At 45.8% G+C, this 12,111-nt stretch overlaps 1 protein-coding gene across 3 annotated transcripts; it reads left to right on the top strand.

The window, feature by feature from the left end:
* Window positions 1-1,596: 1,596 nt before the first annotated feature.
* On the top strand, window positions 1,597-11,572 carry GPR161 (G protein-coupled receptor 161). Of its 3 annotated transcripts, none has more exons than XM_054163357.1 (8): window positions 1,597-1,774; window positions 2,538-2,571; window positions 2,679-2,775; window positions 2,873-3,284; window positions 3,822-4,546; window positions 6,085-6,189; window positions 9,309-9,440; window positions 10,663-11,572. In XM_054163357.1, the coding sequence occupies exons 4-8, from the start codon at window positions 2,917-2,919 to the stop codon at window positions 10,908-10,910; spliced, it is 1,578 nt and encodes a 525-aa protein (XP_054019332.1). In that variant the 5' UTR covers window positions 1,597-1,774; window positions 2,538-2,571; window positions 2,679-2,775; window positions 2,873-2,916; the 3' UTR covers window positions 10,911-11,572. The 3 variants fall into 3 exon arrangements, with proteins under 3 accessions (XP_054019332.1, XP_054019331.1, XP_054019330.1); XM_054163356.1 differs by having other exon boundaries at window positions 2,675-2,775; XM_054163355.1 differs by lacking the exons at window positions 1,597-1,774; window positions 2,538-2,571; window positions 2,679-2,775 and having other exon boundaries at window positions 2,858-3,284.
* The last annotated feature ends 539 nt before the right edge of the window (window positions 11,573-12,111 follow it).

The raw sequence follows: 12,111 nt of genomic DNA, 5'->3' as shown, positions 1-12,111 counted from the left end.
TTCACCAAGTGCTACCTGGCTGTGATTAGTTCCGATAGGAAAGACACGTTTTCGCTATTTCACGTATTATACACGTGGAATTTCATACACTGGTTGGATATCCCCTTGAATGCTATTCAATACTTCTTAGTCTACATAAACAATGTAAGCGCAGTACATTTAATCCTGTGGAAAAACTATGGGCAGAACGGATTGAGAATTACATGTAATTCGCTGTTCCAGCGTTGATGGTTACTGGTGGTGCCTTTCTGTGCCATCTAAAGGACACTCTAGCTCCCTGGGAACTTCCTTTGGTGCAGGGGCACAGCATGTGAGTCTATCTCCTTTTGTTGGACAGGCCACAGCACCAGGGAAGACGCTAGCCCCAGGAATGTGATGCCTGTGTCACAAAGAACTCTCTTCCAAATTAGCCACCAAAAAGGCAGCAAAGCTCAAGAGCAGTCCTCTGCCCATAAGTGCCTTGTCAGGGTATGGGGAAGCTGGAGGTCGGGCATGTGCAATCATGGCATCTTACTGTCCTTCACTCTTTGTACTGTGCCCACTTGTGCTTTGCTTCAGGTAGCGTGGACGAATCCTTCCCAAAACTGTTACTTCTAATATAATTTTAGAAGCGCAATTAGAACCTGCCCCTCTGTGATGTGACTTGCACTGTGTGCTGAGGCAAATCACTTCACCTGCATGATCCTTAAAACACAGGATTCCCCTCAACTGGATTCCTTCGTTTTCACCAGAGCTGTGAGGAGCCCTGCGGTTGTAAGGGAGAGGTGGCTCTGCTTCAGGGCTGGTCCTCCGGCTAGCTACAATGTCCCGCTGCAGCCGGGTCCCGGCGAGACTCCCTTCGATGACCGAATGGCGAAGCACTCTGCCCGGACCGGGCTGTGCTGAAACCCCCCTCGCGTCGCGGGATCCCGCCCGCAGAGAAAATGGCGGGTGGCGAGGCCGAGGAGGGGGCGCGGCGGGAAAAGCAGGCGGGGCGGGGCGGGCCGAGCTGGCGGGAGGGGGCATGGCCATGGCTGGCGAGGGTCGGGCCAGGGCTCGGGGCCTCTGTGCTGGCGACGGTGGTGGCTGTAGGGAGTTCGGGGTGCTGTAACCCGAAACCTCTTGCAGCGGCGGCGGCAGGCGGTGAGTGCGCTGGCGGCCACGGCAGGGCGGGGGACAGGTGGGAGCAGCGGCGTGACCCGCTCGCTGCTGATGGGACCGGGAAGGGTGAGGGATGCCTGGGGAGCGGGAGGCGCTGCCCCTGCCCTTTGTTCATTGCCGGAGGGAGCGTGGGGGCAAAATGGCGACCCCCTCCCTGTCAGGCGCATCTCTATCTGGCTGGCTTTATGCGTTTGTGCCGGCACGCCTAGCCGGACGGGGAGGGGATGCTCCCCCAGCCCCGGGCGGGACAGCTCTCCCGGAGGCCTCCTCCTCCCCGCGGTCTGCAGCGGGGCCATTAGGGGACGGGGCACATCAGATGGACCCGCGCCGTCGCTGCTGTTGGGAGCAGCCGCGCCCATCGTGGGGTAACCACCCTCCCCAAACGTGGAGCAGCCCAGAAGCACCGGCAGCGCTCAGGGCGGCGGGGCGGGTGTGTTTGGGGAAAACTGGAGGCGAAGTACTTTTGCGAACAGTCGGCCGGCAGCCTCGCTAGAAAGGAGGCAAGTTACAAAGCAAGGCCGAATAATGTCTTTACACTTCTTAGGCAGGCGCAGATGAAAATGGAAAAAACACAGCTCTCCATCCCGACATTGCTGCCCAAGGCCCCGGCAGATGCACAGACTAAGGCATTTCTGTGAGTACTCGGGGCCGTTGGGGATTTTTGGATGGGCACAGCCACAGTTACCTGAGATAACTTTTCCCGAGTCCCTGATTTCCAAGAAACGAGAATGTCAACTTTACATTAATTGGTAGACTCATTTTGTTTTGCATATTTGCTTTTTTGGTGGTGTTTTTCCTTCAGTGTGTTGGTCTGCAGATGGGTAAAGGATTGAATGAAGTAGATAGGAGTGCTTCATAGAGACAACAGGGAAAAGGCTGCTAAGGAATTTAGAGAAATACTGAGGTTTCACAAAACCAGATTGTGGGGTGGATACTAACTGAGAAGTCAAAAGTAAATGGTTCTTAAACCATCGGGATAGATGCTAACACTACAAGTCAATGGTTAAAGGTGCTCGAACATTTCTGTAGGGTGGACTGAGGCTTAATGCAAGGAACTTTCAAACCTCTTGTGCATTGAACCAGTTGCCCAGTCTTTGGGTATTGACAGTAAAGTAGAATCACCACTGTAGCTAAGGTGATTGTGAACATGGAGGAGTGATGTTAAGAGAGTATGTGCAATGATTCCTGAGTCTTCCAATGTTACTTAGCAACTATCAAGAAAGACTCAGCATGGTATGAACAGCCAGACATCCTCAGACAACCAGCAAGTGCTGCATAGGCAGAACACAAGGTAATGGTGAGGATAAACAAGCAGAACTTAAAAAAAAACCACACCTTTTTTTTTTTTTCCAGTGAGAGAAACAAAGACTGTGAGTGACATTCTTGTCTCTTTACAGCCTAAGTGAAAGGACTGAGTGAGATGCACAGCTGGTAAGTACGACTTATAAACAAGCAAAAGCCTTAGAAAAATTTCAAGGTAAAATGTGCTAATTTTCTTCCTTGTTTCTCCCTTCCACCTCTTTTTGTCTTTTAGACAGTTTCTTCCCAGTTCTAGGCCTGGCTCTGTCACTGACCTCTTTGGTGTATCCACAGGCAGTCACTTCCCCATCTAAAATGGTTTCCTGCATCCTACAGGTAAATTTTAATTAATGCAGGCAAAAGGGCCTCAAGTATTTGGAGGGAGTTTGAAGAAATCTTGCCTGAATGTTTCTGAGCGTTGTTCTGCTTCTAGCTGCTCGGCATGTCTTGGCTGCTCCAGTTCTGCACGCTCTGACCATGAGCAGCAATTCCTCCCTCAGCAACGTGAAGGGCCTGAGGAACCTCACCACGCAGGAAGACGGGGTGGTCAGAGTCACCGAGTCCATCGCTATAATCGTCATTGCTATCTTCATCTGTTTGGGCAACCTGGTGATTGTTGTCACCCTCTATCGGAAGTCTTACCTTCTCACACTGAGCAACAAGTTTGTGTTCAGCCTGACCCTCTCAAACTTTCTACTGTCTGTACTGGTGCTACCCTTTGTTGTCACCAGCTCCATCAGGCGGGAATGGATCTTCGGAGTTGTTTGGTGCAATTTCTCTGCCCTGCTGTACATGCTGATCAGCTCAGCCAGCATGCTCACTCTTGGACTCATAGCTATAGACCGGTAAGAAGGACTTCTCTAATGAATTATTGCTGAGGCATTCCATAGAGTGACTTGTTGGCTGCTCATAGAGTTGACTTTTCCATAGAGGGCCTGGTTGGCTGCTCATAATGTTGAGAAGCATTGCAGTGGTTAATGCTGTGTTCCATTGTAGTGTCTTTTTTCCAACCCTCTGTGAAATGTTGATAAGGATTATACCATCAGTAATGCAGTATGTAGACGTGCATCTAGAGTTTTGTGAAGCTACTGATGGTATAATAACATCCTACTCGAGAGACAAATAGTGTGAAATTCCAGATGATACCCTAAGCGTGCACACATGTAGGGACAGATCTAACAGCTGCATGTGAGTCTTGAGCCAACTTTTATAATCCTGCCAGCAATGATACATATTGTTACATGTAATTATTTTTGTGAACAGGTCCCTGAGCCCACTTCAAGGTTTGGAGAAGAGAGAACTAGATTTCAATGTCATTTGAATCCATTCTTTCTTTACTGTCTTCAGTGCTCCTGTTGACTCTTTCTTTTCTTTTCCACCAGGTACTATGCTGTCCTGTACCCGATGGTTTACCCAATGAAGATAACAGGCAACAGAGCAGTGGTAGCTCTTGTGTATGTGTGGCTGCATTCCCTTATTGGCTGCCTTCCTCCTCTTTTTGGCTGGTCATCTTTGGAGTTTGACCAATTCAAGTGGATGTGTGTGGCAGCCTGGCATAAAGAGGTTGGCTACACTGCCTTCTGGCAGATCTGGTGCGCGTTGCTGCCTTTTGTGGTCATGATGATCTGCTACGGATTCATATTCCGTGTGGCAAGGATTAAGGCCCGGAAAATCCACTGTGGCAGCGTCGTCATTGTGGAGGACGATTCCCAGAGGAACGGGAGGAAGAACTCCAGCACCTCCACATCCTCTTCTGGCAGCCGAAGGAATGCTTTCCAGGGGGTTGTCTACTCAGCCAACCAGTGCAAGGCTTTCATAACCATTTTAGTTGTCATCGGTGCCTTCGTGATTACCTGGGGACCTTACATGGTAGTAATTACATCAGAGGCCCTTTGGGGAAAAAACAGTATTTCCCCTGCCTTGGAGACATTAGCTACATGGTTGTCCTTTTCCAGTGCCATTTGCCATCCACTCATTTATGGACTGTGGAACAAGACGGTGCGCAAGGAACTACTAGGAATGTGCTTTGGGGATCGGTACTACCGTGAGTCCTTTGTGCAGCGGCATCGGACGTCGAGGTTGTTCAGCATTTCCAACAGGATCACAGGTAAGACACATGGCCACACGACACACTTCTTTCATACCTGTGAGAGCAAGGCTGAATGTGTGCTGGATATGTTTCAGAGCTCTGACTGTTCCAGTGGCTTTGACTTACCCAAGTGGAATGTTCCTGGAGGTTTCATCTGGTTTTTTGTTCAGGTTGTCACACATGCTTGAAAGGAGAACCCTTTTTTTTGGTGGGAGTTAACCTCTTTCTCATACTCTAGTAAAATTTTCTCTGCCAGAGAAGACATAGAAAAAGATAAATAATTTTTATAACTCACATGACTTTCTCAGGTGCTTCCTTTTATAAGCCGCCTACTGTTTTGAGTTGCCCAGATTTGAGCCCTACCAATAGTATGCTTTGCAGCACTTGCTCTTTGATTCCTGGCTTTATGCTGCAACACTTTGAGCTTCACTGAAGTTGCACTATTATTTCTGTAAACTGAGATTTTAAGCTTAGTGGTTGTAAAGAAAAATATTACAGGCTAAGTAAGACTTTGTAAAAGAATAAAACTATTTGATGGCTTCCCAAGTTGCAGGCTGAGCGCTTCAGTTTGCCTAGGAGTTTGGTTGGTGGTTTGGTTTCTTTTTAAGTAGCAATGCAACAAAATTCTGATTTCTCATGATTCAAAAATGGGACATCTTCATGGGGTCCTTTGGGACATTTCTTGCAGAGGCAGGAACTCAAATTGTTTAATTGAGAAGGAAGGTCCAAGCTGCAGAAGGAAGGAGAGAGCAGCAAGGCATCCGTTATCTTTTCCACGACCTGGGATCACTGGGAGAGACTCCCACCTAAATTAAAGAGTTCTACAGTTGCAGCCACATCACAAGCTGCAGGAACTCTCTCAGCTCTCCTCCCTTTGGCAAGTCTGTATTCAGGAGATGCTATGGATACATTGGGATCTGAGGTGGGAGGGAAAAGTCAGGAAATTAATCTTTCCCAGTGATAAGAAGCTGACAGCTTCAAGTTTATCAGATGTATTAGCTGGAAGCTGGTAGGGAGGGATAACAAAATAACCCAACCAAACAAACCCACAACAAAATCTTGAATGTGATCCCAAGACCTAGAATACTAGAATCCTTTCCCTTTTTATTTTGGGGATTTGAAAGAAGCTGGGCACCTTGGTGCCCCAGCCTTGCTCATGAGCTGCCTGGCACTTGAGCTTCCTTCTAGTCATAGCTGCTGGTGCCTGCCATGTTATTCTCTGTCTAGAAGGTGTCTGGCAAATATCCCTATCTGTCTGCATGCGCTCTATGTTCAGCCTGTGTGGCTGATAAAACAGATGCAATTGCAAAAAGAGTGGGAGGAAGATAGTGTAGGTAGAGAGGAAACTTGCCATATGGAAAGACTTCAAGGATACCTGAAAGCTGCTGACTGGATTTCTTAGGTGGGAAGTCCAGGTGCTGTGCACTCTGCATCAGCAAAGTCAGATTTATATGTAGAATAAGAAATAAGACAAAAGTGTGAGTATTACTGGAAGAGGTTTTTAGTATTGCAGACCTCTTAAACCTTCACTCTGTAATGAGAAAACTCTCGTGCAGATTTGGGACTATCTCCTCATCTCACGGCCCTCATGGCAGGTGGGCGGCCATTAGGAAACAGCAGCAGCACAGGAGACACAGGATTCAGCTGCTCACAGGATTCAGGTAAGTAGAAGTCTCTTGCTGTCTTTTCTTGGGCAGAACTTGAACTTGGCAAAACTCTCTGGGATAGTCTGTATTTACACACAGATGACATGAAGCATCTGTTCCAGCTGTTACAACAAAATTGCTGCAGTTGCTATTTTTCTTTCTTTGCTCTCAGTATATTTACTTGCAAAGCACTGTTTGCTCCAAGGAATGATGACTCTGCCTGGACAATGTGTCCTGGGAACAGGACTTGATGGTTTTGTGATCATCTTCTTCAGTTACTGCAATTCTTCAGGGACTTTCTCTGTTCCCTTTCAGGAACAGAACAACCAAGTGCTGTGAAGAATGCGCTTCTCCCTTGTTTTATTTAAGAGACCTTGTCTTGTTCATCCTGCACTCTAAACACACATGCTGAGGATAATTTCAGCTACTTAAGACTGTGTCAATACTTAAGGTCTCTCAACTGAAAATAGTTTGGAAAAGGGAAAAAGAGTTCTTTTCTGTCCAGAACTACAGCTAGATTTTTCTGGCCCTGAGTTCAGCTACCACTCCTTTACTGCACTAGCTATTTTAAAGAGTATTTCTGTTCTGGAAACACCAGAGGGTGGTGTTCTGACATTTGCTTGGTGTTTAGAGGCTTGTTTCTTCTGTAAAGGAAGTCTGTGGAACTGGGATTTGTTTTGGTAGGTGTTTTACGCTGGTAGTTTCATGCCTGTTGGAGGTATTCTGCAGCTGTGTATGGTAGAGAATAGAACCACAGAATGCATTGGATTGGAAGCAACCCTTAAAGGTTGACTTGTTCAATCATCTTGCAGTCAGCAGGGCCACCCCCAACTAGTTCCAAGTTGCTCTGGGCCCCATCAGTGTTGACCTTGAATGTCTCCAGCGATGTGTCCTCCACCATCTCTCTAGTCAACCTGTCCCAGTATTTCCCTGCACTCATTGTGAAGAACTTCTTTCTAATGTCCAACTTGAATTTACCCTGCTCTAGTTTAAAACCATTGCCCCTTGTCCTGTAACCACAGGCCCTTCTAAACAGTCCCTCCCCAGCCTTCCTGCAGGCTCCCTTCAGATACTGAAATGCTGCTGTAAGGTCTCCTTGGAGCCTTCTCTTCCCCAGTCTGAACAACCCCAACCCTCTCAGCCTGTCTCCATAGGAGAGGTGCTCCAGCCCTCTGATCATCTTTGTGGCCTTCCTCTGGATCCGCTTCAGCAGGTCCATGTCCTTCCTGTGTTGAGGACTCCAGAGCTGGACACAGTACTCCAGATGAGGTCTCACCAGAGCAGAGGAGAGTGGCAGAATCACCTCTCTTGACCTGACCTGCTGGCCAGACTTCTTTTGATGCAAGCCCTTCTGGGCTGCAAGTGCATGTTGCTGGCTCATGTTCGGCTTCTCATCCACCAGCGCCCCTAAGTCCTTTCCTGCGGGGCTGTTCTCAATCTCATCATGCCCCAGCCTGTGTAAACCTGGTAAACCTCACTCAGTTAGGAGGATGTTGTTTTAACCATCTTTTGAGGAATGGTGCTGATCAGTTTAGACAAGTAAACAAACTCAATGCACGCTGAATGTTGTTAGAAGTGCAACTGTTATGGAGGGGGTACAGTCCATAGCTTGGGAATGATATATGGTGATCCACTGTGAAATGCTGTTTCACTGGATGCTTTTGTTCCAAGGAGCTAGAGAGCAGAAAGAAGTCTTGGTCCCTACTCAGTGCTGCCTGATGCAGTACATGATCCTGTGGCTGGAGATGCAGTTGCATCTTTATATGCCCTGGTAATCAGAATCTGGGATTTTCATGTTGTGAAAAACATGAAAGATAACATAGTAGGAGTGAAAAACATCTGAGTGTTGCTAGCTGTACATGAAATATGAAATGAGAGACCTGAGTGCCAAATGCTAGAAATAATATCTTAAGATGAGTTATTCTAAGGAAGAAGCTCTATCCTGTAGGAATAAGATGATACTGTCTTTGCTAGCCTCATTTGGAAAAACACACTAAAATTCTGCTCCATGGAAAGCCTCAGACCCAGGTGAGCCACAGAACACACAGAAAATCAGCAGTTTATTTGGGACTGTGTACTGGGGCAGGAGCTCATTCTCTTTTGTGTGTGCTGGAGGGAGCTCTATGACATAACACAGAAGTATCACCCCAAAAAGTTTATCTCTTTGCTATATCACAATGAATTGTCAGCAAAGACTAGACTGCAGAGGAGTATGTTGTCTAGAGGTACACCCTTGGTGAGTATCTTTTACTTTCTGTGAAATGGGTGCTGCAAAAAACAGATCTGGGAAGAAAGGATGTGAAGCCACTATTAAGGGGAGTTATGAAATCTGTGAAGACTTTTTGTCATGTTGCAGGAGTAAATAGACCAGTATTGAGTGTGTGCATGCTGCATCTTCCAGCAGCAGCTTTCCTGAGGCCTGCTGGCTCATCACTGTTCTGGTATCTCCTGAAAATGCTTCTGCCTTGCACAACAGAGACCAGCATTGCAAAGGAGGTCTATGCTGCAGTCTTGTCCTCTGTGTGAAGAGATATCAGGATGAATTTCCTCATGCTTGTAAAATCTATTTCGTACTGTAAAGGTGCCAAGCAAACACAGGGAGGTGAAATGAAAGACTCCTAAACTGGAAGAAAAAGACTCATCAGACATAAGTCATTCCTAACCAGCAAGGGATTTTTCCTCCTTCAAGAAAGTCAAAACAGATTATTGGAGACAAACTAAATGGTACAGAAAAATTCTCCATTTTGATTACAAGCATGACATTTTGTCTGTCAGGTGGCTATTGTTAACCTCTTATATTCATCAGGAGAGGGGAGAAGTTGCCCTCAACTTCACCCTTTATTTACTGAAGGTAAGGCTTCTGCTTTGTCTGCTGTCCCATTGACATTATAAGCTCTGCAGCTGAGCATTTCAGAGCTGGTTGAGGTTTTAGATGGCTAATGAGAAAATTCAATGAAAACTCTGACCACATTGTTTTTCTGGGCAGTGTTTAATTCAAGCTGAAATTAATTCACAAAAGCTGAGTTCAAACATCTTTTGGAGGAACTACTATAGACTGAAAAGTTTTTACCATCACTCAAATATTCTGTCTCAGTGCTGCTCTGTTTTACTTGAGAACTCTTGCTTTGTTTCAGGAACAGATACAATGCTGCTTGAAGATTATAGCTCAGATGGCACTCATGCCCCACATTGCATCTGTCCTCCTCGAAGGAGGAGTTCGGTGACATTTGAAGATGAAGTAGAGCAAATTAAAGGTGGGATTAGGGGTAAGTATGGAAATGCTCAGAAGCAATTACATAGCCTGCTTAGAATGCCTCCCAGGACCTTCAGAATTGCCTTGAAACATAGCTGATCACTGTTCACCTTGACAGACCTGACCATTCATGTCAGGTACAACAGATCAGGTCTTTCTTCCAATCTCAAGCAGCAACAGACAAGGACAAGAGTTAAAGTCTTGTGATTCCCTGTGTACGCCTCATGATTTACAGCAGTATTCTGTCTTCAACACCACTGATCTGGTGGCTGCTGTGATCTGTTTTAAGTTTTCCCGCTCCCACACTTTGATTCCTTTATCCCAGAATTTCCCATTTGCTGCCTCCTCTCAACTTTGTCATTCAGACTTGCAATTCTTCCATTTATAGTTCTTAATGGTCTGAATAGAATTTCAGTTTGGTTTACTTCTTTATTTAACTTTCACTTTATGGTTTCACAGAAGAAATAGGTGAAAATAGATGCACTTGTCTTTTTTTGGGTCAACTCACTTGATTAGGTGCCAGCAAAGTGTTGCTGGATCATCTGTCAAATATGGGGGGCGGAATTTCAACCCACCACACATAATTTAAGCTGATGTGGACTAGAAAACTTGATAGTAACAATGGAATTTACTAAACAAATGATTGTGGACAGTACAAAAATGAACAGAATGCCCTTAAGAATCAAGTGATAATAAAACCTGAGCAATTTTTATGATTCTGAAATGATGAGAAGACTCCTCCTGTGGAATTTTCTCTTCAAACATCTTGGCAAAATTCGCTTTGCCCTCATCCCAGCATGAGCTGACTATGTCCTTGGACAAATACATTACCAGACATTTCCTATTATGTAAGGGCAAGCATCTTACTTTTCATACATTTTAGTGAGAGAGGGATATCTTAGTGCAAAAGTTTGCCACAGGTTTAGCAGTTCTCCCTGGTATGTCTCAGGGTTTTCAGAATCTTTTGAGGCTTTAAATTATTTCATCAGTTTCATTGAAGAATTAAGGACAAATACTTGTGTTGCACAATGTGTTGGTGAGTAGAGAGGTAGCCTAAGGCTACCACAAATAGTTTAGGAGCCTTGGGTACTGTAGGATAGTTACTTGCAGAAAGCATAATCAGACCTTTACAAAAGGCTCAACATTAGCCTTCAAGCATTTGTGCAGGCATGCTGATCAACTTAATTTTCTGATATGTTGCACTTTTCTGTGTGTTGTTTGTGGTTTTGTCTTAGAAGCTGCAAAGAATTCTGTTCTTCATGTGAAAGCTGAAGTCCATAAATCTCTGGACAGTTATGCATCCAGTTTAGCAAGAGCTATTGAAGCTGATGTGAAAATCAGCTTGTTTGGGGAAGATGCTTTACCAGGAGCTCTGTTCCCTGTGAGGACTCTGCCAGGAAGCACTATGAACACACGGCGGGGTGTCAGGCCCCATGCCAGCCAAAGACTCCACTTGCAGAGCATCGATGAAGGGAATATTTGACAGGAGCGATGGAGTAAGAAAACAAAATGAAACCACTAAGCAGGCCCTGCTACAGCTGTTAGTGTTTCAGCAGAACCAGGGTGTCTTGTTGGGATGTTTTCAGTGGTTTTCTTCAGCCCTTGAAACCCAGCTGAATTCTGGTACTTAAGAGTTTTACAGCAGTATTAGTTTACTGTTTAGGGGTGCTATTGACTCTTTTGTGCCATGTCTTAAATCTGTCACATAGTGCCTAGAAATGCAGAGTTTGGTTTCATCCACTAGATAATAGTCTGTTGAATCTTGAATCCATTATTGGCCAAAGCTGATACAGGATGAAAAAGGAGAAATCATAGAATTGTTAGGGTTGGAAGGGACCTCAAGGATCATCTAGTTCCAACCCCCCTGCCATGGGCAGGGACACCTCATAACTAGATCAGGTTGCTCAGAGCCACATCCAGCCTGGCCTTAAAAACCTTCAAGGATAGGGCTTCCACCACCTCCCTGGGCAACCTGTGCCAGTGTCTCACCACCCTCATGGGGAAGAACTTGTTCCTAACATCCAGTCTGAATCTACCCATTTCTAGTTTTGTTCCATTCCCCCTAGTCCTATCATTACCTGACACCCTAAAAAGTTCCTCACCAGCTTTTTTGTAGGCCCCCTTAAGACACTGGAAGGCCACAGTACGTGCAGCGTTTAATCATTATTATGATTCTTTTCTGACCACTGGGATAATCAGATTATAGTTGGAGTGCTCTCATAGGAGCTCCTGCTTTGAATACTCCATACAGCCTTACTGTCATAGACTCCCAAATGAGGAGCATGGACTTAGAATCATACCATTGTTTTGGTTGGAAGAGACATGTAAAATCGTCAAGTCCAAACCATCAACCTCAGACCACCATGGCCATTATAGCATGTCCCCAAGTGCCATGTCCACACATTTCCTGAACACTTCCAGAGATGCAACCCCACCACCTCCCTGGGCAACCTATTCCAGTGCCTGCCTTCACTGAGGGCAAAACTTGAACTTTTCAGAGAGCTCATGCAGATTGTGGTTCTGCTGATATTTCTGGCTGTTCAGCTATCACAATGCTAGATCTGTTAATGGACTGTGCATTGCTTCTGTTACGAGCTGCCACTTCTCTAGATCTAATGAGTGGAAGCTGATCTGTGCTGGAAATAATCACAGAGATGGTATTTGAGGAAATCATCAGTGCAGAG

This window comes from Dryobates pubescens, chromosome 8 (genome assembly GCF_014839835.1).
Source record: "Dryobates pubescens isolate bDryPub1 chromosome 8, bDryPub1.pri, whole genome shotgun sequence".
In the NCBI taxonomy this organism is placed as follows: domain Eukaryota; kingdom Metazoa; phylum Chordata; class Aves; order Piciformes; family Picidae; genus Dryobates; species Dryobates pubescens.
This window is presented reverse-complemented; position numbering and strand designations above follow the sequence as displayed.